Source organism: Lichtheimia ornata (genome assembly GCF_029851405.1).
Source record: "Lichtheimia ornata isolate CBS 291.66 chromosome Unknown scaffold00163, whole genome shotgun sequence".
Classification (NCBI taxonomy): Eukaryota; Fungi; Mucoromycota; class Mucoromycetes; order Mucorales; family Lichtheimiaceae; genus Lichtheimia; species Lichtheimia ornata.
This window is the reverse complement of record NW_026695482.1, coordinates 1-22,650: the sequence shown is the minus strand read 5'-3', so window position 1 is coordinate 22,650 and position 22,650 is coordinate 1. Positions and strand designations below refer to the sequence as shown.

General features: G+C 43.1%; 8 protein-coding genes across 8 annotated transcripts; 3 read left to right on the top strand and 5 right to left on the bottom strand.

Annotated features, from left to right (window-relative positions):
- Positions 1–117: 117 nt before the first annotated feature.
- Positions 118–1,434, top strand: O0I10_012823 (uncharacterized protein; the record flags this gene model as incomplete). The annotated part of the gene is made up of 1 exon (XM_058492710.1): positions 118–1,434. The coding sequence occupies one exon, from the start codon at positions 118–120 to the stop codon at positions 1,432–1,434; it is 1,317 nt and encodes a 438-aa protein (XP_058336531.1).
- A 1,372-nt stretch (positions 1,435–2,806) lies between these two features.
- O0I10_012822 (uncharacterized protein) lies at positions 2,807–4,307 on the bottom strand (the record flags this gene model as incomplete). The annotated part of the gene is made up of 3 exons (XM_058492709.1): positions 2,807–3,135; positions 3,204–3,264; positions 4,128–4,307. The coding sequence occupies 3 exons, from the start codon at positions 4,305–4,307 to the stop codon at positions 2,807–2,809; spliced, it is 570 nt and encodes a 189-aa protein (XP_058336530.1).
- A 1,109-nt stretch (positions 4,308–5,416) lies between these two features.
- O0I10_012821 (uncharacterized protein) lies at positions 5,417–6,607 on the bottom strand (the record flags this gene model as incomplete). The annotated part of the gene is made up of 3 exons (XM_058492708.1): positions 5,417–5,557; positions 6,299–6,441; positions 6,529–6,607. 3 exons carry the CDS (start codon positions 6,605–6,607, stop codon positions 5,417–5,419), a joined length of 363 nt encoding a protein of 120 aa, XP_058336529.1.
- A 156-nt stretch (positions 6,608–6,763) lies between these two features.
- On the bottom strand, positions 6,764–7,859 carry O0I10_012820 (uncharacterized protein; the record flags this gene model as incomplete). The annotated part of the gene is made up of 7 exons (XM_058492707.1): positions 6,764–6,834; positions 6,894–7,062; positions 7,128–7,147; positions 7,211–7,288; positions 7,347–7,496; positions 7,558–7,728; positions 7,790–7,859. The coding sequence occupies 7 exons, from the start codon at positions 7,857–7,859 to the stop codon at positions 6,764–6,766; spliced, it is 729 nt and encodes a 242-aa protein (XP_058336528.1).
- A 949-nt stretch (positions 7,860–8,808) lies between these two features.
- On the bottom strand, positions 8,809–12,627 carry O0I10_012819 (uncharacterized protein; the record flags this gene model as incomplete). Its single annotated transcript, XM_058492706.1, has 4 exons — positions 8,809–9,504; positions 9,571–9,968; positions 10,062–11,098; positions 11,954–12,627. The coding sequence occupies 4 exons, from the start codon at positions 12,625–12,627 to the stop codon at positions 8,809–8,811; spliced, it is 2,805 nt and encodes a 934-aa protein (XP_058336527.1).
- Positions 12,628–13,507: 880 nt separating this feature from the next.
- On the bottom strand, positions 13,508–16,000 carry O0I10_012818 (uncharacterized protein; the record flags this gene model as incomplete). Its single annotated transcript, XM_058492705.1, has 4 exons — positions 13,508–13,683; positions 13,748–14,074; positions 14,142–15,570; positions 15,632–16,000. 4 exons carry the CDS (start codon positions 15,998–16,000, stop codon positions 13,508–13,510), a joined length of 2,301 nt encoding a protein of 766 aa, XP_058336526.1.
- A 1,750-nt stretch (positions 16,001–17,750) lies between these two features.
- On the top strand, positions 17,751–18,851 carry O0I10_012817 (uncharacterized protein; the record flags this gene model as incomplete). The annotated part of the gene is made up of 1 exon (XM_058492704.1): positions 17,751–18,851. The coding sequence occupies one exon, from the start codon at positions 17,751–17,753 to the stop codon at positions 18,849–18,851; it is 1,101 nt and encodes a 366-aa protein (XP_058336525.1).
- A 788-nt stretch (positions 18,852–19,639) lies between these two features.
- Positions 19,640–21,366, top strand: O0I10_012816 (uncharacterized protein; the record flags this gene model as incomplete). The annotated part of the gene is made up of 4 exons (XM_058492703.1): positions 19,640–19,660; positions 19,754–20,005; positions 20,061–20,226; positions 20,303–21,366. 4 exons carry the CDS (start codon positions 19,640–19,642, stop codon positions 21,364–21,366), a joined length of 1,503 nt encoding a protein of 500 aa, XP_058336524.1.
- Positions 21,367–22,650: the final 1,284 nt, after the last annotated feature.

Sequence of the window (22,650 nt, the reverse complement as noted above, 5' to 3'; positions counted from 1 at the left end):
CTGGGCAGAATAAAAGAGCTGACTGAATTTGAAATTTGGGTGGGGGGAGGGGCCCAACTACCCGTTGACATAACCAACCCCATTCCGGACGAACTTGAGCCCATTGTGCAATTGGTAATGACACTCGCTTCAGGCGAAAGAGCTCCTGAGGAAGAAGATTTTTTCAGCAGCGATTCAAGTGCTTCGGATTCCGATTCCGATTCTGCTGATTCCGATTCTCATCGGCATAAACGCCGTCGATCCACATCAAAGGGTAAGGGCAAGGCTAAGGCAAAGAAGATCAAGACTGGTAATTGCCCCATGCATCGTGCTGCTGGTCACGACGAGGAGAACTGCAATGTCCTCAAGAAGCATGTGAACTCTGCCTTGGCCAAGCAAGCTTCCAGCTCTCGCTCTGCCAACTTTACAACACGCCCCTATCATCCTGCACCCCGCATGCAACCTGCCAATCGAGCTACCAACATGTGCTGGCACTGTAACAAGGTACCTCTTGTTCCTGGCCATGAATGCTATGAGATGCGACAAGCTCGTGCACGCCGTGCCCAACGCATTGGCAGCAACAACAACAACATACGATCCCGCATGGCACGACTCTCTTACGACAACACCACCACCATGATGGAGGTTGACGAGAGCCAACTTGACAAGCAAGCACAGGGTAATCTACAATCCTTTTTATCATCAAGATCAACTTCTAATTCTATCTTTGTTCCTATCACATTACAGAATAAACAAGTACGAGCATTGGTTGATACAGTATCCGATCATTCCCTTATAGACATAGAAATTGCCAAAGATAATAAATGGCCCATTACATCACATACACACACTGGTTCCATTATTACTTCACTTAAAGGCCATGTTGGTCAACGATTAGGAAAGATTAATGATATACCCCTTAAGTATGCTGGTCATCAATATACCCACATATTCGAAGTATTACCACTTTCAGAAGATATCAAAGTCATCATTGGATGGGACCTCATGCCTACACTTGGCATATCCATTCACGGCTTAGCGACAAAATGGGATACTGATGATCGATCACCAAAAGTAACTGATGAAAACCTATTTGATATACCCAAACCTAATGAGTCCCCAGTGGGCAATAAAAATGAACAACAAGCATTTCATGCAGCTATCCAACCTCATATTAAAGCAAATGAAAAGATACCAAAGTCTTCCTTCTGTAACGTACCTCAATCAGTGGTTCGCTTAGAGACACCTCAAGGTGCTACCTCTTATCGCCCACAATACCCTTTAGCTGAAGCAGCAATGGACGAGGTTAAAAGCACAATTGATGAATGGTTGGCTGACGGTGTCATTGAACGTGCGCCTACATACTCAGCGTGGAACAGCCCTTTGACATTGGCTGAGAAAAAGGATCCACAGGGTAAGAAAGTCAAACTTCGCCTATGCCTTGATCCTCTGTAAGGGCAAGGTTTTGTATAGGGATTTGAAAGTTGGGTTTTGCGTGTGGACTTTAGATTGAGCATCACTTGCAAGAGCAGGGTTTGATTTGGATGATTTATTGGGTAATCTCAATGCGTGTACAGCGTGGTTACAAGGAGATTGGATAGTGAGCACCAGATACTTTGTCTAAAAGTATCAAAGGAGATGTAGTAAAAGTGGGGAGGAGAGAGGTGGAATGTGTAGGTTGTTGCCGAGTTTAAGCAAAAGGAAGATGTGTAATTGAAAAGGGGGTGAAAAGGTTGGGGAAGCAAAAAGTCAAAAATGCCGAGGTTGGCTAGAAGTGATGTAAAGATGATTGGATCACCAAGTTTGTTGGGTGATGAGAGGTCCGATGTAGGCAGAAATAAGATTCAGGTTGAAGATTCAAAGATAAATGTGCCTCTGGCAGCGCTTTTGGCTTGCGAGGGCTCGTAACAGAGATTCAGTTAAGGTAAATTGTGAGCTAAGCTGCTGGTTTATTCATTTCATTCTGGGGGTTTATATATCTTTAGACGTCTAATCCTTAGAACGTTCGCATGGAAACAACGCATGCTCGATCTTTCATGTGATTGCCGCAGCAATGCACAATGGATGTTAACACAGCTGTTCCATGAAAAAGTACAAAGGAAATAACGAAAAGACGTTGAACATCATTGGTGCAGGGTTAAAAATGGATACAATGGTGGGAGATACAACAATGTGGGGAAGTTTCTAATCTAACAATAATACAAAGTGGAGAGATACGATTGGTTCAAGGGTGTTTCTATTCTAAGGGTGTATTGGGAAAAGTGTAAGAAGATGATGTGATGGAGAGGTGTCAAAGATGACAGCAGCACGTGGTTGTGCATGAATGATGGCTTGAGGATGGAAGAAGTGTGGAAAGGACGCCGAGATTTCCATTGTTCCGAAAATAGATTGACAGGTTGCTGCGGTAAGGTGGTTGCCATGGCATCATGGTTGCTATGATATAGTGGTTGCTGCGGTAACTTTGTATGCGAAAACAGCATTGAATGATGGATCAAAGTATACAAGATTGTCTCAAAGCCTTATTGACTCGCGCGCTGACAACAGACTAATAGCAATCTTATCACCGATACATTTGATACCTTATACCTCCCGGCGGCTCGGGAAATGTCGTCTCGACATTAACAAGTCGTCAATGATAAGCAGCCTCACTTTATAGGGGAAAGAAAAGGATACGAGATCCTCTTTATTGAAAAAAAAAGGGCCTTATTGGCAAATGAAGGGGGAGAGAGAGACGGGGGGATAACGTATACATCATTTTTTTTTGTGCTTTTCATCTTTTTACAATTTTTTTTGTTGAGGAATGTGGGCCAGTTATTTGGTCGACTTGTTATTGATTGTTGTAGCGGTCACCACGCATGGGCCATGTTGTAATAGCTTGCCGAGGATCGTAATACTGCAAAACCATGTGCAGGTTCTCCGAGACAGCACGTCTCACCAATTCTTCTTGAGTATCACCATGCGTTGCGTATAGTACGTCTATTTGGTCTTGTTCTCGAGGCATCAGCTTGAAGTGTTTGTAGATTCTCAATGTGTGTATACATGTCAAGTGATGGCGCACTTCCATCCAATAGTTGAAGTCCGACCAGGACTCGCAATAGCTGGGACTGGGCTGGGCTGGGATGGCATGCTTATAGGCAACTTCGTCATGGGACAGTACTGGGATACTATATAGCTATCCCCAGTCCCAGTTGGGACATACTAATATCCCATCCCAGTAAACATACTTAAAAGTTTGGGAGAATGGGTTTTCCCAAGTCCCACTGGGATATCGCAAGTCCCAATTATCTGCGATACCTGGGACACTTGAGATATCCCAGTTCCCAACTATGCTTAGGATGTCCCAGTTCCCAACTATGTTTCGGACGTCCCAGCTCCCAACTATGCTGGGACGTCCCAGTTCCCAATGATGCTGGGACGCCCCAGTTCCCAATGATGCTTGGGACGTCCCAGTTCCCAATGATGCTTGGGACGTCCCAGTTCCCAATGATGCTTGGGACGTCCCAATTCCCAATGATGCTTGGGACGTCCCGGATCCTGGCAGCACTATGCTAGGTTTTTTATGAATTCATAAGAGTTGCAGTTTACACGTTACTTGAATAAAGCACATAAGCTCTTTATCCTATGTATAATACAAATGATGGCTATAGTGGGAATAGAATAATGGATAATGTATGGTCAAAGAGTAAAAATATTGATATTGTGTATAATGGTTATTGGTTAATGGTTAATGATCATGGAGCAAGAAGAGAAAATAGTGTTGGTATCAGCAGTAGATGTTGGATGTTGCATGGTGATAACAGGTGCTTAGATGAAGCCAAGCTCCATTCCATGTTGTTCTTAGCTACTGGACTTCTTATTCTTATTGAGCAACTTGTCCTTTACTAGCATACATGCACGCACAGTTTCAGGAGCAAGTGACGATCTCACAGGAGAGATGAGGTGTTTCCCTCTAGAGAAAATACGCTCGACAGGAGCACTTGAGCCTCTTTACACGAGCGCAATATGTGAGAAAATATATAGATTACACAAGAAGAGTTACAAATCAACAGACCTGGTATTGCTAAGTAGTCTTGCGCTACTTTTGAAAGCACTGGAAATTGGGCGTGATGATGCTTCCACCATTGCAATGGATCGTCATCATGACGTACCTCAATTGGTCTGGCAAGGTATTCATCCAACTCTTGGCGATGCTGAAAACTAGAACGTACACTAGATCCTTGTGTCTGCATTCCAAACAACTTTGCCATGAATGGATCATTGTTCATAGGCGTGTCCTCATTCCGTGCAGCATTGTTAATGACATTGGCATCAACTACTGCTTCACCCATATGTCGACGGTACTCCAAGTATACATTATTACAACGTCCACTAGCGGTCACCAAAGTACGGATCGGATCGGGTTGGCGTGGTACCGAATCCGATCCGATTTTTGTCGGATACTAATTTCCATGATCCGGATCTGGCAGATCAGATCGGTTTGGCTCCGGATCGGATTTGGATTCGGATCAAATCGGATATGCCCATCTGTGTGCGCGCACACATCTTGAAATCGCAGCATTGACAAAACTGATGAATTCCTATTTCAATGCATCACTGGTATTGTGTTGGATTCACGTGTTGAAAATGGTAGGATGTAGAACTGCAGTTGATAGTAGTAACTGCTAACTGGTAAGGAATGTGAGCAATTGAAAGCTGTTGTAGTATCTTAAGTATCATAACACGATATATATGATTGGATATGGCTGGGATACAATTGGGATACGATTTTATACGGCTGGGATACGACTTTATACGGCTGGGATACGACTTTATACGGCTGAAAATACGATTTTATATGGCTGAAAATACGATTTTATACAGCTGCAGTGATACACAGAATTTGAAATGGCGGCGTATAAAACTGGTCAATTTCCATTCCCAATGCACTGCTGGTGTGGTGTCGGGCACATTCACGTACATCATACCGCACTAAGAATACGGGTTACAATACTATCCATCATAATCATGCAAGCGCATGTTGGCATTTACGTAATACATTACATATCATGTTTCACGTACTTTCATCTTTCAACTTTCATACATGCATATGATTGATCCACTTGGCATTTTCATTGTTAGGATGGATAATATTGGACCCATATTCGCAATCTCGTATGTACGTGAATGTGCCCGGCACCACACCAGCAGTGCATTGGGAATGGAAATTGACCAGTTTTATACGCCACCATTTCAAATTCTGTGTATCACTGCAGCTGTATAAAATCGTATCTCAGCCGTATAAAATCGTATCCCAGCCGTATAAAATCGTATCCCAAACGTATCCCAGCCATATCCAATCATATATATCGTGTTATGATACTTAAGATACTACAACAGCTTTTACTTGCTCATATTCCTTACTACTAGCGACTGCAGTTCTACATGCTACCATTTTCAACTATTCAGTATCCTTGATCAATTGGTACTGCGTGTCAAATTTTTCATAAATGGTACTCCAGTTGGTTGCAATATCTCCATGGGCGCTGGAAATAGCTTGGGTAATCATTCCTGGTACCTGTCCCCAGAATTCGTCAGGTAGCTATGACCATACAGGATTTCCAAGATGAACAGGAACATGAGGATAATGATTTCGTGGTTGAGGTATATGGTTTAGTGGGTGATGATGTTTTTTTCGTGCATAATCATATATGAGTTCGTGGGTGATGGTGTTGGTTTCGTGGGTGATGGTATTAACTTCGTGGGTAGCGCTTTTTATTTCGTACTCAGATTCATATAGTTTAGCGCTCGCGGATATTGGTTTCGTGGAGGATCATTTAATTTTCGCGCAGGATCATTTAATTTTCGCGGGTTGAGGGAAATGGTTCGTGGAGGAGTCTTTGAACAATGGGGGGCCCAGTGAGCTGTACTCGACCTTTTTTGTATGAAAACCTCTCTTCGCCTTCCCCATTGTTAAAAGACTCCTCCACGAACCGGTTCCCTCATCCCGCGAAAATTAAATGATCCTGCGCGAAAATTAAATGATCCTCCACGAAACCAATATCCGCGAGCGCTAAACTATATGAATCTGAGTACGAAATAAAAAGCGCTACCCACGAAGTTAATACCATCACCCACGAAACCAAAACCATCATCCACGAACTCATATATGATTATGCACGAAAAAAAACATCATCACCCACGAAGCCATATACCTCAACCACGAAATCATTATCCTCATGTTGCTGTTCATCTTGGAAATCCTGTATATCAAACATTAGAAAGTGTATGAAGGAAAGCTGCAGATGAATGCATCATAATTCATGAGTTATGATTGCCATACATTATCAGTAAATTTCTTTGCCGAGATCTCAGGGAAAAAAACAACAAGCTCACGCCATTCAAACGCTTGGGCAAGAATCCAAAGGCGCCCACCAACCTTTAGCGCATACCGCATGTGGTCATGAACATGCTTTAAATCCTCGCCTAATAAAGAGGTGTCGATTTCGTTAGGTATTCATACTCAAGATACACGTGCAAGGGGCAATAAAGAATAGATCTAGTACCACATACCATACTCCTGGCAATAGTCCTCTGCACATTGCTTGATCGTTATACGCTGTTCACGTGGGAGCTCATGCATCTCGCTCATTTTGCAGAAAAACCGGTATGCCCCTAAGTTCGCCACTACCGAGGCTTTGAACTGCTGGCTATATCCCTTGACATATGATGAAAAGTGCTTGTGGAGTTCCATTTGATCTTTTTCCAATTTTGTGGCAGATTCAGGCAAGGTACGTGTAGTCATATCTTATTCCTCAAAGTAATCTTCCAAACGTTCCATTATCTCATCACTGTCAAGATCAACAACTTCTTCCAGTGCTATAATCAAAAATAAATGTGAAGTGTAAGCGTTATCAACCTTTTGCGTACTTCATAACGTATAAGCAAGCAAATAGCTTTCTGGTAGTCGTCAAGCACGTATCGTGGCACTGGCTTCGCCCTGCGTGCCTTGGTAACCGTGGTTGATGTGCCAGATAGGGCCGATTGCGAATACGTTGCGATGGTGCCACTGGCAGCAGCAGCGCAAACACGTCGTCTTTTTGTTGGCTGTAGACATAATAGCGACGAAAACATTAGATGATGCAACATGGATTGATTATAGCATTACTCACATTCTCGTTCATTGCTTCCACTACATGCATTCATACCATAATCACAATTAGCTAAAATGTCATAGAAATGTACTAATCCATACCATCAGCATCATCACGTTGGTGGCTGGCAACATGCTCGCTAGCTGTGCCGGCCTTTGGATCATCCATATCTGCATTGACTTGAGCAAATTCTATCAGCGTTAGATATTAAAGCAGTAAATTATACCCGTTACCTACCAGAACTAGTATCCTCACTAGCACAAGCAATAGAAGTATCGACATCACCAGACCCACAAGCAATAGAAGTATCGACATCAACGGACGCGCCAGTACCATCCATGTTGCTATTAGTGTCACCAGCTGCAGAAATACCGCCATCACGTGAGCCTATATAATATCACATCATCAGATTACCGAACCTTCGATATATAAACAATAAACCTAATACCATTCTCATCTTCGACAGTTTCAGCAAGATCAGGAGGCAGATCAACAACCGCAGCTGTGCCACGCTTTGTTAATTGGTACGAACGCCGATTGCCCTTGCCATGGTGTTGAATTGAGATTTTCAATCGGGCATGCAAGGATGCCATTAGCGAGACCAAATCGCTAGGGCCAGCTAGAACAGCAATGTATCACATTAGAGAAAGCTACCACACCGATGTAACGAAACAACAAACCACGATTGGCCAAAAGCACTAGCTCATTGGCAACTTGCTCAATTGTGCGTTCATTAGGTGATCCTGCCATTGTAAACAAAGACCGAAATTAGGGGGGAGTGTCTGTGCACAAGTAAAAATTTGCCTTTTATGACCCGCGTGGCTTAGAATTCTATCGGGGTATGCAAGTGCTCAATATTTTGTGTGCTTCTATCCAGTAGCCTCTAGTCCGATCAACGATCATCTGGAAATCAAATTGTGTGCCCGCTCACAGTAGCCAGTTATGCCATGCCATCCCGAAGGTGCGAATTTTCCCCCTCTTCCCACTTTTCTCAGTACTCTGCTGGTTTCCCCCATTTAAAATTAAGATGCACATATGCGGTTGGTACCTAGCTACAACTTTTATTAAACACCGGGTGAATGCGAAAAGATCTTACGAAGTTGATGTCGTAAACAAAATGAGTTGGAATAAAAAGAAAGGAACACAAACTATAAATCTCTTTGAGATTGATGTTTATTCTGAAGACGATCATCCATTGCTTTAAATATATTCTAGTATCCGACGTATAGTGCAGGATGTAAAGGATAGATGTGGTGATGCATGTAAATGTGGTTGTATTGGATCATGCGTACATATGAATAGGGGAAAGCAGGTGAGATGTAACGATCCGCTTGTGCTTGTATTGATATGATGGATAATGTTTAACCGATAGTCTCGATGTCATTGGTATACGTGTGCACCACTGTTAGTGCCATTGCCATTTGCCATTAAAAACCACGCTTAGGCATAAGGGGTTATAGTGATTACCCTTAATCTTTTTGCTTGGAATAGATATCAGCAATGTAGAATGTACTATATGGTGCTTCTTGGGTCATTATATAAGATAGCACTTTGATCAATAGGCATAGGTTTACATGAACGAAACGATACGTATATTAATGCTATTCTATATCAGTGGTATAGGGATAATGCCAAGGGGTACTATGACATGGTTGGTAAACATATGTAAGGGGCACTGCCGCTATGGCACCATTCAATCTTATGCATTTTGAGTTGCGTTTCGAAATCTAAAGAAGGAATCAAGGAGTACTGATATGGAGAGATTATCGTCACTTAATCTGTTACAGGTTGGTGTTATAAAGAATTTTGCTCTGGAAAAGCATCGTTCTGACAGGGTAGATGTTGCTGGCACACATAAAAATCCTTTTGCGAATGATGCAAGCCGTGCTCTTCCTGGTCCTTGTCGCATCCAGTAGCTAGCAACGCTTTCGGCAAACTCATCGATAGTGTCTTCACCAACGTAGCTCGTTAATTCATCGTCAGGTACATTTTGAGAATCCATGCGCTTTTGCACCTTCAATCGACGACGAATTGGTTGCTGCTCTTCAGGAGCATTGTTGTGTTCATTGTGTACTGCTAATGGGTGTTCCTCTTTCCATATGTTCCATGCGTCTGCCACTTGCTTCTTAGCATCCGTTATCCAATTTTCAGGCCAACGTGCTTGACCCCACCACGCATACTTGCACCCCGGATCCATTGCAAGAGCAATTGCATATAGGGGCTGTGTTGTTGAGCTATAGTACTTTCGCAAAACCTCGAAGCTAGACCGAGCAGCCCTGTCTAATGTTTCCCTTACAAAAGCCGAAGGAAGATCGTCAACGTCAAATACACGGTCAGTTGTTGTCTGACGTAGCAAATTAACTCCTTGTTCTTGCTCCTCGCCTTCTCGTGGAATCTTTAGGTAGCATGTTAGAATAGAATGATACCAGCATCTGTAAAGGAAACAGTAGTCAGTACTTACACAAAATCTGTCAAGGTGATTAAAAAGCCAATTGTATGCTGGTATAACGACATTCACTGTGGGATAATCTTGGCCAGACAATAGTTCGATGAACTCTTTGAAGGATTCTAAGTAGCGCTTGGTATATCGGATTAATTGCCAGTCATTGTCATTCAGCTGATTGCGCCCAAAGTCAGTTGCTAATAGTTCACAAAATCCATCATATGCACTACACAGCTCTATGGCACGTTCTAGCATGGCAAGCGTCGAGTTCCATCGAACCCGAACATCACGCAACAGCTCGGGATGCGCGTTAGCCTCCTTATCACATCTTGCTTGGACCATGTTTCGAAACGTTTCACGGCGTTGTGGTGATCCTCGTATTCTGATGATCCCTTGTCTTAATTTATCGATAGGAGCTATTGCCAAAGGAAGTACATATCATCAGTAAAAATTGTTTAATACATTAGTTGGATTGCGTAGATGGTCGCTTATGATCTACTATGACTTACTATGCAATCGTGTTGTATTATTTTCCACATTATCAAACAGTTCTTGGTCTTCTTCGGCATCATGTGATTCAGCTTGTATTGTTACTAGTGCCGCTTGAGTAGCTAAATTGATTATATGTCCAACACAATGCACACGACAACCCTCAGCTGTGAATATCAATTGGTTTTGAATCTTGGTCTCCAAAGCAGTAGCCAATGTATCCATATTCGACGCATTATCCATTGTGATATGGAACGGTATAGTTGTGAGCTGATAATTATCGAGCACCCCATACACAATTTCTGCCATATTGTTTCCTGTACGGGCACCGACAATTTTCTCAAATCCAATAGTAACTGATTGTGATATCCACCTCTCATCAATCCAATGCGCAGTTACTGCAAGAAATGATGATTTCATGCTAGGCGTGGTCCAGGAATCAATTGTGAATCCAAGGCGTTCTTGATGCTGTAGCTCTTTAGCGATGCTAGCTTTCAACTTGTTATAGACTTGTCCTAAGTCGCGTGTAAGAGTTTGAGGACTTGGTAGCTGAATGGATGTTGGGCTCGGGGCTCTATGGGCCAGGTGGAGGAGTTGTTGAAGAGCTGTTTGCTTTACTGCAAGGAACGGGGTTGCTGATTGAACAATATATTCAACCAATGTTTCCCTAAACAAGTTACTGCTGAAGGCAACAGTTTGACTGCTCCTGCCAGCATTCTGCCAGTAGCCTTCAAGTGCTCCTGCCCGTATAGACGGCTGTTCGCCTTTTGCTGGGCTATTCTTATCAATTTTATGCTCGCTCCTGAGGTGGTTATTGATGTTGCCAGTGGACTTGTCAGGGCTCACCAACATATGTAAGCATTTTCTCCCATTCGGAAAAGTAAAGTTGCAAAAAACTTTTTTCTTGCCATCTTTTTCATCAGTGCCAAAAAATGCGTAACGCTTCTGAACAGACCATAATCTTCCTTGCTTTGGATCAAATACCACTGTGGTTCTTCCATAGATTAGTTTTCCATCCGACGTACGTAGGTATTCATCCTGGACATCCGGCTCCAGGCTTGATGCCATACGTGTAGCATTGCAGGTCCCATACCAATCGTAGATGGATAAGGATAGCAAGCTACTAAATGGGATACATGAAGGTCGTCTTACTTACAGTCAAGAGAGATTCGGTGGAAACAGACTATCGTTGTCGGGTCGTCGACAACACTTGTATTTATACACATACATCTAAACTACGCTAAAGCTATATCGTATCTAAGACATGAGCTCGTCTATAATCGTAATGTCGTAATCTCAGTGAAACTAGCGTATCTTGTAGCTGTGAATGCTACATTCTCCCCGTCCTGAGTGAGTCGTCCTCTGGATGATGTGCGTGTATGATGTGTCGTAAACGTGTATCGTAATCGTAATCGTAAACGTAAAGCGTAATCGTAATGGGAGATAACGTGGATGATTGTGCGTCGTTGCGGTCTTGATTTAAGCTTGCCTGAATCTTGTAGGATCGTTGTATGTCTCGATCGTAACGTGTCGTATGTGAACGGTATCTTGTCATCGTCATCCTACAAGCCAATCATCTTGCGTGTCGTTGTGTTTCGGCAGTAGCCCCTAACTGCATCGTGACCCAGCTTCGATAATATAGAGAGACGCAGCGTTAGGTGATTCATACTGGAGAAGCTTTTTCGTTGAGGCGTAATCTTGGTGTTGCTGCGACGTCGTGATAAGCGTAATATACAAGCAAATCGACAACTTGCATAAACCATGATGCGTGTCATCAGGTCTCACCCCTCCCAAAGCAAAGGGTACGTAAAATGGGACACCGAGTGCGACTCAGTCAAGGAAAAGGTGATGATCGTGAAAAAAGTTTATTGGAAAAAGGGAAAAGAAGCGTGAGAGTGTAAGCAATCATTACTTACGCGTTTTACGTTGTGGGCGGTGTGCGTGAGAGGTTTCAAACTCGGCCACGAGGTCGGCTGCATTAACCAAATTTGATTCAGGTTCCCATGTTGCATCGTGCAAAGGATAACCAACCCACTTGACGAGGTATTGTTTCTTCTTTTGTCTTCCACGAATACGTACGTTGAGGATGCGTTCAACTTCCCACTCATCTTCGTCATCATTATCGTTCGTGATAACTGGTGGAGGCATCTCTGGTCGTCGAGAAGGCTCATCCGGTTCTTGATAACGAGAGAGTACAGAAACATGAAACACGTTGTGAGCACGAATGGTGGTGGGGAGATCAACCTTGTATGCAACGTCACCAATGCGTTGAATAACCTTAAACGGGCCATGCCTTTGTGGCAAAATTTTCCGGCTTGGTGCGTTTGCATACACGTCAGGGTTTATCACACTTAAGTCGACCAACACCAAGTCGCCAATGTCGAATGACAACTCACGACGTCGTGTATCAGCGTATGTTTTCTGCCTTGTCACCGCAGTTTCCAATTGTTGGAGTGCCAACTTCTTCACATTCTCAAGTTTAGAGACCAACACCGATGCTGACTCAACTGAGGAAGACGTAGATTGGCGTACAACGGTCAATAACGAAGAAGGTGAACGACCCAAATCGCATTCAAAAGGAGTCATTCCAATTGACGTATGCAACGAATCGTTATACGTATTGGATTTTTCTTAAATATGGCGCTTGATCTTTTTTGCTTTGGCGTTACACCAATTTCCATTTGGCGTTGGGGTGTTATCAACTTGGCGGCCTTTGATTTTCACCTTGGCCGAGTGTTTTTTTCATTTGGCGTCATGTAATTTTCATTTTGGCGCTGCTGCTTTTAATGCATGGCGCTCCAATGTTTTCACGTTGGCGCATGGGCTTTATTGATTTGACGTATTCTCATTTCCCTAATAGCAAAAGGTATATATCAACTTGGGCATTTCGTAGTGTTATCATTGAAGGATCCACCGTCACCATTGCCAAGAGATGCTTGCCGCTATTACCATTATTGTACTGTGCGCCGAAGAGTGCCTATATAAAAAGAAGCTGATCTTATCATGGCTCATGGAAAGTCCATTTACGCAATGCTTACCACGTATACACCACAACTTCGCTCACATGCAACAAATACCGATATGCTAGGCGTCATGTCACTGTGGGAATGGATTTTTCTATTTCACTCCTGTAATATCCAAAATGACTTTAGATACCTAGAAAACTCCAAAATCGCAAGTATGTTATAGCAATACGGAAACCATGATCCCTTACCTTGTCCATACCCCACCCTTATCCATACCTACATGTTACACGAGTATTGTATATCACGACAAATTCTATATCATGGATGGCGTGGATGGTATGAACAATGGAAATGACCATTTATGACTTTTCTTGATTGTCAAACACGAATTTAATGAAGGTAATATGATGTTACTTATATACTACAAGAAAAGCGAGGTGATGCTACTATATACAAAAAGAAATGGTTGCTGTCCGAAAAAATGGTTGTTGCTTCATGGATCATCCTGTGGTGCGGCCACGCTGATTGTTTAGTTCCTTCCATAATCGATCGAGACTCCAAGTCCCACGTCGTTCTTCAAGGCGATTTACAGCTTCAGTGATTGAAACATGCTCCTCTTCTTGAATCTGGTATATAGCATCAATGATCTTCTTCCGTTTACTGAAAAACTTTCGTTCTGAAAAAGCACATGTGTTAGGCACAATGTTGTGTGATTGAAATTGTGATGGATCAAGGTCTACCTTTCACACTGCTTCGCCATGTTGCTTGATACCTTTTTTCTAGATCTCTTACTGCTGGGGTGCCTCGGTACAAACCTTCATCCCACTCTCGCCACACCTCATCGACAGTGGTCAGCTCGCGGCTGAGAACATACGCAGGGGCTTTTTGTTGTGTATTTTTTGCGCTTGTGTTGTCGTTACCATCCATGTCCCTGCCGTGGCTACCATCCATGTCCCTGCCGTGGCTACCATCCACGCTCCTGCTGCTGTTACCATCCATCTCGACGCGATCATGGTTTCCTTCACTAAACAACCCACGGAAGATATCCTTGAACACATGCTTGACCCCTTTACTAGTTGATTAATAATTGTACATCATACCACGAATAAAGAAAAGAACTATATAAATACGTACTCCCTTCCAAATTGTTATTCTCTTGGCTCATCTTATCCAACTCTTTCATGACAGCAGCTTGGTTGCCATCCATTTTGGCATGAATCGATGTCAGCTGGTCGCTTATGGTAGGTACAATACTGTGCAAGCTTTGTTGTTGGGGATCTGGTTCAGTGTTTGAAACATGTAGAAGTTGTGGTTCAAAATTCAGAAACTCGGGGTCTTGAAATAGTTTATGGCTGAATAGGCTCGAACACTGCAAACCGGGAATTGCGCGCAACATCACCACGTCTTGAAGGAATATCAAACGCAACTTTTGTAGCAAAAGCAGAAAACCTTGACCGCAAATTGTTCTTTGGCATCCATCACCACGTTGAACACGATCCAAGTAGTCTTCAACTTGAGGGAAAATCTTTTGCTGTAATTCTTCACTAGGAGTGACGCAAGCACGTTTCAAGAAAAAACCATGGCCTTCAGGGGGGAAGCCGTTCATCGTCCTTATCACCTGTTTCGGCAAACCGGTCAAATAATGTTTTTGCAGAGCGTCTTGCTGCCACCGACCATGCTTCCTAACTTGATCCTCGGTTGCACCCGATGATACAGCATACCTCGCACCTGATCCTCTCCCAGCATGTGTTTTGTGGCGACTATGGATTTGGCAACGCTTAAAAGCTTTCGTTATTGCTCTGCGTTGTGTGTCGTAACTCATTTCTTTCATGCGATCATGGCCTTTGCACACCTTTATCTCGAACCAATCGTTGTCTTCAAAACTTGGGAACTCCTCGCCGTTTCTTTCAAATCGTTGAAAAAAATATATAGCCATTGCACCGATCGCGCACGTCTGCACGTTTTCGTGCCTAATGGTAGCAGCGTATTGCTTGAGATGATTTTGATTCGTCTTTCCCCCGTCAAATTGTAAAACGAGTGCAGGGCATTCAGTGGGTCCTTCATTGTCGAAATTGAGAGTAAAAATATCGGCAAACTCTAGGGCTCGAGTATCTTCGCCCCGTAATAGCAGCATGTGATGAAACAAAAAAGCCATACGTTCGCGCAAGTCATGTTCAGCACCATTTTGGAAAAAGTAGTCGGCCACCTTAACCATCTCCTCACGAGTATAGCCATCATTGATCCCCCCTATGCCACGATCCACCTTCAATCTTCGCCTCAACTCTCTTTGATGAAAAGCCTTCGCTCTTTTCCACGATTTCAGTGCGAGACCACGGGGATGAGGATGGCTGTTTTGGCCTTTCGATTGTTGGGTAGCGTAGATATCAACAACTGCATTGATGTATTGATCAATTGCTGAAGTGCCGAGTGGATATGGGTTGCCATCGGGTTGTAAATCTTTCCTTTGGTTGCCTGTTGGGACCACTCGCTCATCCAAAAAACGTAGTAACTTCTTTTCGGTCACAATGTAACCATCTTCGTATTCGTTTTCCATACACCATTCCTATGATCACATGTTTAAATTCATCTTGAACCACACGTTAATGTATTCACCATCCACTAACCTTATACATTGTTTGCTTAGGGTTATATACAAGAGTTGTACCTTTGGCTCGAATTTCTTGTATACTGTCAAGAGATTGTTGGAGAATATCATCCTCTCGTGTACTATTCTCAACACTCCTGGACCCTTGGCATGTGGCAGTAAGGCGTGGATATGATGATTGTACTCCTGGTGGATGTGGGTGTGGCTCTGCAACTGAAGACAAAGATGGCGACGAAAACAACGGCAGCGATGATGATGATGATGATGATGATGATGATGATCGAGTGGCGACTGAGGACAAGGACGGCGGTGAAAAAGGCAATGACGACGATGACGGCGTGGTGTTGACAATATTACGTGATCGACGAGTACGGGTACGAGGAGGCATCGTCTAAAGCAACCCGTGTGTCAGGTACGTCATGTCATGTCATGTCCATGTCATGTCCAATCTCGAACCACAAGACGCTTACAACAAACAAGACTAAATAAAAGCTGATGAAGACTTGGAGAGGAGAAAGACTCAAAGAAAAGAAGTGAGGTTGCCAAGGTGGGAAAATACTAGTCGCCTGGGAGATATTCATGCGGAGAGCTAAGACCATTCATTATGCGGGGAACGTGTGAAAATGCATGGAGCGGAGCGCTGGCGCGCTCATGTGTGCAAGGCGAACAATAGATAAATTGCGTCGGGTCACGAATAAGCAGTGTGACCCGGTTCTGTGACCCAGCCAAGGCCATTCGTTTTATCAACAAACTATAGCTTACCTCTTATTAATGAAATCTTTGATCAGCTTGCTGGAGCTTCTATATATACTACCCTTGACCTAGCCAGTGCCTTTCATCGCTTCCCAATTAATCCTGCACATCAGCATAAAACCGCATTCACTGCTCCAAATGGTACACGTTACATGTTTAGAGGCTGCCCATTTGGCTTAAAGCCTATCTCAGCAAAATTTCAGCGTGTCATGCACATCATATTTCGAGATCTCCCATACGTCACAACCTTCGTAGACGATATCATTGTATACTCCCACACAAAAGAGGATCACGCACAACACGTTATTACAGTAATTAATCGGCTCACAGATGCCAATCTCATCCTTCAACCTAAGAAATGCTTTTTCATGCAAAAGTGTGTCAATCTCCTCGGTTTCTGCGTCGACAAGAATGGTCATAGACCCGATCCACGTAAAATCACAAATGCACAATCTTGGCCAATGCCACGTACCTCCAAAGACATTCAAGCATACCTTGGCTTCATCAATTACTTTCGTAATTACATTCCTTACATCGCTGATATCACCAAGCCGCTGCATGAACTCCAATTTTCCAATAACGTTGCATCCCAATGGAATGAACGGCACACACAAGCCTTTAATTTACTCAAACGTGCATTATTAGAAGCACCTATCCTTAGCTACCCCAATATGAATGAACGATTCCACGTTGCGACCGACGCATCGAACGTTGGTATAGCCGCTGTATTATACCAAAAGTACAACAATCGCAAACACATCATCTCATACATGGCAAGAGCCTTAACCAAATCAGAAAGAAACTATATGATCACCAAAAAAGAATTGCTAGCTGTGATTTTTGCTCTAACGAAATACCACAAATACCTATGGGGAAATAAATTTACCCTTTACACAGACCATAAAGCATTAACGTATCTACATCACCAAAAAGAGCTCAATTCAATGTTGACCAATTGGTTTACCACGCTATACAATTATAAGTTCGACATCGTACACATTGCAGGACGATTAAACGGCATGAGTGATGCCTTATCACGCCTCTTCCATGAAGGCCATGACAACCTCACACGTAATACATTGGATGCACACGAAGAGAATCACACTAAAATAAGTCGAGCAGCCGAGCTAATCGCCGAAAACACCTTAACACCACCTGAGAATGAACGACCACAAATACTTGAACAAGCTCACCTATTTGGCCACTTTGGCGCTAATGCAATTGTACAAGCCATACATAATAACGGCCTACATTGGCCAAATTTAAAGCAAGAAGCTGTCAACTTAGTAATGCAATGCCCTGAGTGTCAAAAATTCAACATAGCTCAAAGAGGTTACCACCCACTCAAATCCATTACAGCTGAATCACCAGGAGACCATTGGGCCATGGACTTAGCCAACTACGAATTATCGGAAAAAGGCAACCGCAACCTACTTGTTCTCGTTGACATGTGTACACGTTTCTGCATCCTACGTCCTTTACCAGACAAAGAAGCTACCACTATCGTAAACACCCTCGTACAAATCTTTTGCGACGTTGGCCTCCCTAAAATCATTCAGTCCGACAATGGCAAAGAATTCGTTAATGATCTCATGAAACGTTTTGCCAGAGCATCAGGCTTTGAACATAGACTTGTACTACCTTATCACCCCCGTGCCAATGGCTCTGCAGAACGATGGGTACAAAAAGTTACGTTGTGTATCAAAGAGATGTTGAAAGGAGCCACCACCAATTGGGATTCATATGTACCTGCTGTCCAACTCGCTTTGAATGCCAACGTTACATCACGCCATAAGACCCCACCATTCACCCTCATGTTTGCACGAAGGCACAATGACTTCAAAGATTATACCAATACACCCGACTCCGAGCCTTTGTCAGAGGAACAATTACTTGAACGCATACATCACATGAAGGATATCGTATTCCCTGCCATTCGGGAAAGCACAAAGACTATCACTAAACGCCAAGAAGCATACTTCAATCGAAAACATAAGATGACACAATATAATATCGGCGATTACGTGATGGTTCGCTCTCCTGAATTATCTAGCAAATTCGATGCCACATACAAAGGCCCTTATCAAATCATCAATACCACCAATGCAGGGACGTCGTATGTCCTTAAAAACTACGAGGGGGAAATACTCCCTAGAAATTATCCGCCACAATCGCTCAAACCAATACAAGTACTAGAGCATATACCCGCTGATGAGATATACGAGATTGAAAACATCGTTGGACACAAAGTGCATAAAGGAAACTTCTTGTATCGAGTGCGTTGGAAAGGCTATTCGGAGGATGACGACACTTGGGAGCCACCTCAAAACTTTAATGATCCATCCTCCATCACCACATATTGGAGACGAAGAAACGAAAATCCCCAAAACATCTTAGAACGGCTCAATCTCAAAAGAAAAAGTAGCAACCACTCACATGCAAATAAGAAAGCACGATACCACCTCCGTAATCATCAAAGCTATTAAGCTTTTCCACTAGGCTTTACAGCCTCGAGGGGGGCAAATGTGACATTCATGCATCATACCAAGGGCTGGTCCCGATACAATCATAACATCTGTACATACCATTCATTCTCATTCCTATTCTCATTCTTCATAATTTGTATATAAGGACACCCATTCATGTAATAAATCGGTAGTTAATAGTCTCACTGACTCTTTATTGTTCCCTTTTCTCTTATCTTATTACGTGTCCACCAGAACCGGTAAGAAATCCAAGACTCGAGACTTTGTCACGCGTAATTTGGTGGGGTGATGAAATCTTCGAGGATTTTGAGAACAACGATTCATATGCTTTTTCACTGCAGACCGTTTTTTCCATTGATTGCAAAAAGTGCATCTGCTGTGTTTTTTGGGTGCCTGACGACTGGTCATATCGTGAAAATGTAGCAGTGAAAGAAGGGTATGTCCTATCGCAGTAGGATGCACTCAAGATTAACGCCAAATCCCATTGTTGTTGTTTATCTAGAATAAGGGTGCCACATAGCCATTGAGGTGCTCCGTAAAGCCCTTAAGGTATTCGTCATAGCTGCAGTGGACACACACCGTAGTCATGCAGACATCGCTTTGTGTAGCACAAGTGCCACCACAGCTTGTTGCCCATATCCCTTATGTATATTAAGACTCAGGAGTATGTCATAAACGGATCGTCAGTAGAAGGAATCATCAGCAAATTAGAGCATTACTATAGAAACGACTACACGAAACGAGCGCTTATCGTCGTCATAGACCATCGCGTTTGTTCTTGTTAAGCCATGGCTTTTAGTAATCCACAAGTAAAGTGGCTTCAGAGTCATTCGGATATCCTAATTAGATTTTTATTCTCAAACTCTAGCTAAATGGTGGAACAATAGTCATACAGCTGTTAGTCAGAGCTTTTTGAAAACTATATAGCTTCTTTGGAATCGAATAGAGTTAATCAGGAAAGCTTTTCCTACAGTGTGTATGAGTCGCCACTTCCATTTGATGACGACGATAACGACAAAATAGAAGAAGATTTGATGGAGGAAGTGATTGAAACACCAGATCCATACCATATTGTTGTTACGGACTTGGATATGGGCAAAGATGGCATCCGATCTTTGGTTTCAATGGCGAAAACAGCGAATGCAGCTGAAAAGGTATAGTAACTGTCAACGCCAATACGATACATACCATTTACAAGGTGTGATACAGCATGAATTACCTGAACCCGGAGATGAAGATCATTCTCAGCACGATCACATTATCGATCATGTAGTCCAAAAGACGCAGGTTGCAGATGCTCAAGCTGAAGTGACGCCGAAAAAAGGACGAGGACGACCACGAAAGCATCCCGTCAAGGAGGTAAAGAATCCAAGAGGTAATCTACAACATTTGCTTTATATCGATACATAGCTTTATTGTATAAACACATTTCCATTCGACTTTTTACATAGGCCCCAACAAGCGCTATACCGATATGTTTATCATACAACTCATTGACACCATTCAAAACGTGACATTAAACTGTGCGGAAGCAGCTCGTCAAATGCGCATGCCACCACGCACTGCTCAGCGTTATTGGGAGCGTTTCCGTGATAATAAGCCATACTTGCCAAGTCAATTGGGGAAGAATAAGGGTGCACCACAGACTTTCACTAAGGAGCATACAGCGGCCTTGCAAGCTCTATATGACAATGACCCTACGACAACACTTAAACAAGCACAGCAACTTCTTTCGGAACGATTCTCTTTGTCAATTACGCAGAGTGGAATCCAAAAGCATTTAGTAAAGCACTGTGGTCTCACTATGAAGAAGCTCGAGAAGATATCAGAAGCACGCAACTCTCCAGCAACCATTAAAAAACGCATGAATTGGGTGATGTCCATTCGCCAGGAACAAATCGACTACACAAAGTGCATTTTTATCGATGAAGCTGGTTTCAACTTCCACATCAAGCGTAATTTTGGCAGATCCAAAAGAGGTGAGCCAGCAAAGGCCATCGTATCAAATACCCGTGGGGTAAACATTACTATCTTGGGTGCAATTGCTGCTGAAGGAGTCGTCAACCTATCTTTGAGAAAACCACAAGCAGTGTCTACATCCAAGAAACGCAGAATCCAGCATGGTGAAGAGCGCATAGTGGAAAAAGTCGGCACTCGTGCAACGCATTTTATCGACTTTCTTCATATTGTGATGGATGTCGTAGTCAAGAACGATATCCCTAGCAGGATTGTAGTCATGGATAATGCAAGTATCCATCACACAAAAGAGATGCTTGAAGCCGTCGAAACGCGTGGATTTAAGGTGCTTCATCTCCCTCCGTATTCACCTTTCTTAAATCCTATCGAGTTTTTTTGGTCCAAGCTAAAGGCTGGTGTGGCACGCGATCTTTTGACAAAAGATCATACCCTCACACCACGTATCATTGCTGCTGCTCAAAATGTCTCAGCTAGTGATTGTCAAGGATCAATGGTCTTATTTTACCCTAATTTATATTTTTCACTCAGCGCACTTTGACTCTCCCACTTTATATTTCCCACTGCAACAGCTTGCCGATCATCAACCCATCTCGCTCCCCATTCCCAATTCGACACCAATTGAGGTAGCCTACAATATAGATCTACTGTCTGGCAACATGCTCATCTCTTTTTTTTTCGCCAATTCACCCAATCTCCAAAATCTACGTCGACATGGGTCTTCAACCTGCAGCCGATCTACCCAACTCGATCTTACAACAAGCACGCTCATCTCGTTCCTCCATGTACTTGGCTCATTAGTAGGCTTGGTTATAGTTATGTACAACTCTATCGATATCGGGTAGCAGTTATCTGGTCACCATGTAAGAATAAACCTGGGTACAAGCTACAGCGCTATGGAAAGTATATATGTGCATACGTTTATATGATATTCGGCTCTCTATATCTACTGCCTTGATCGAGGTTGGAGGGAGAAGTTACGACTGGGATGAATGACAGCAGCTTGTTGGAGACGCCTATCCCATTCTTCAAGCTGGTTGGCAATGTTGGAAAGGAAAGGATCTTGTTCATGTGGTATATCGGATTGCTCCACGGTTCGCATAAGCTTTCGTAACTGGGCCTTGATTTTATCACGTGGGTTTTCATCAAGAGATGCATTGACACCACGGATTAGACTTTGGGAGGATTGGGATGAAGATGAAGGTAAAGGGAATGAGGAGGTAGTAGGTGAAGAAAGGATGGACGTTTCAAGGGATTGTGTTGTGGGTGTAGCGGTACTTGGTGATTCATCAATTGGTGGGCGGATATCAGGGATGGGAACAGGATTGTAATTCACAGCTTCTGGACCAAGGTTGCCCTGAACATTCAACTGGCCATGCCATCTTGCAAGGAGGAACATGTGCTTACATGCACGCTTCTGGTACTGGAAATGGGGACATGTGCATGTAATAACTGTATCATGGCGGGCGTCATATTTGTCATCATCCAAACCATCGTCATCATCACCATCATCATCGTCGTCATCATCTTCACCATCATCATCGTCATCATCTTGCTCTACTTCATCTCCTGCAGTGATGTTACTTGTAGATGGCTGGACATGCAGCTATTGTGGAAAAGAGAATAATATTTAGCATAATCAACATGACTATAATAAACGCGTTTCTTGTTGTTTACCTCGTAACACAGATCCTCAACATCAAGTTGAAAGCTATCCACCGTGAAGATATTGGGATCAGCAGTGGGGCTTATCATTTCTTGCATTTGCGCCTTTGAGATCTCATAAGCAAGAAGCTTTTGGATGCGATAATAACGCTGCTGGTTG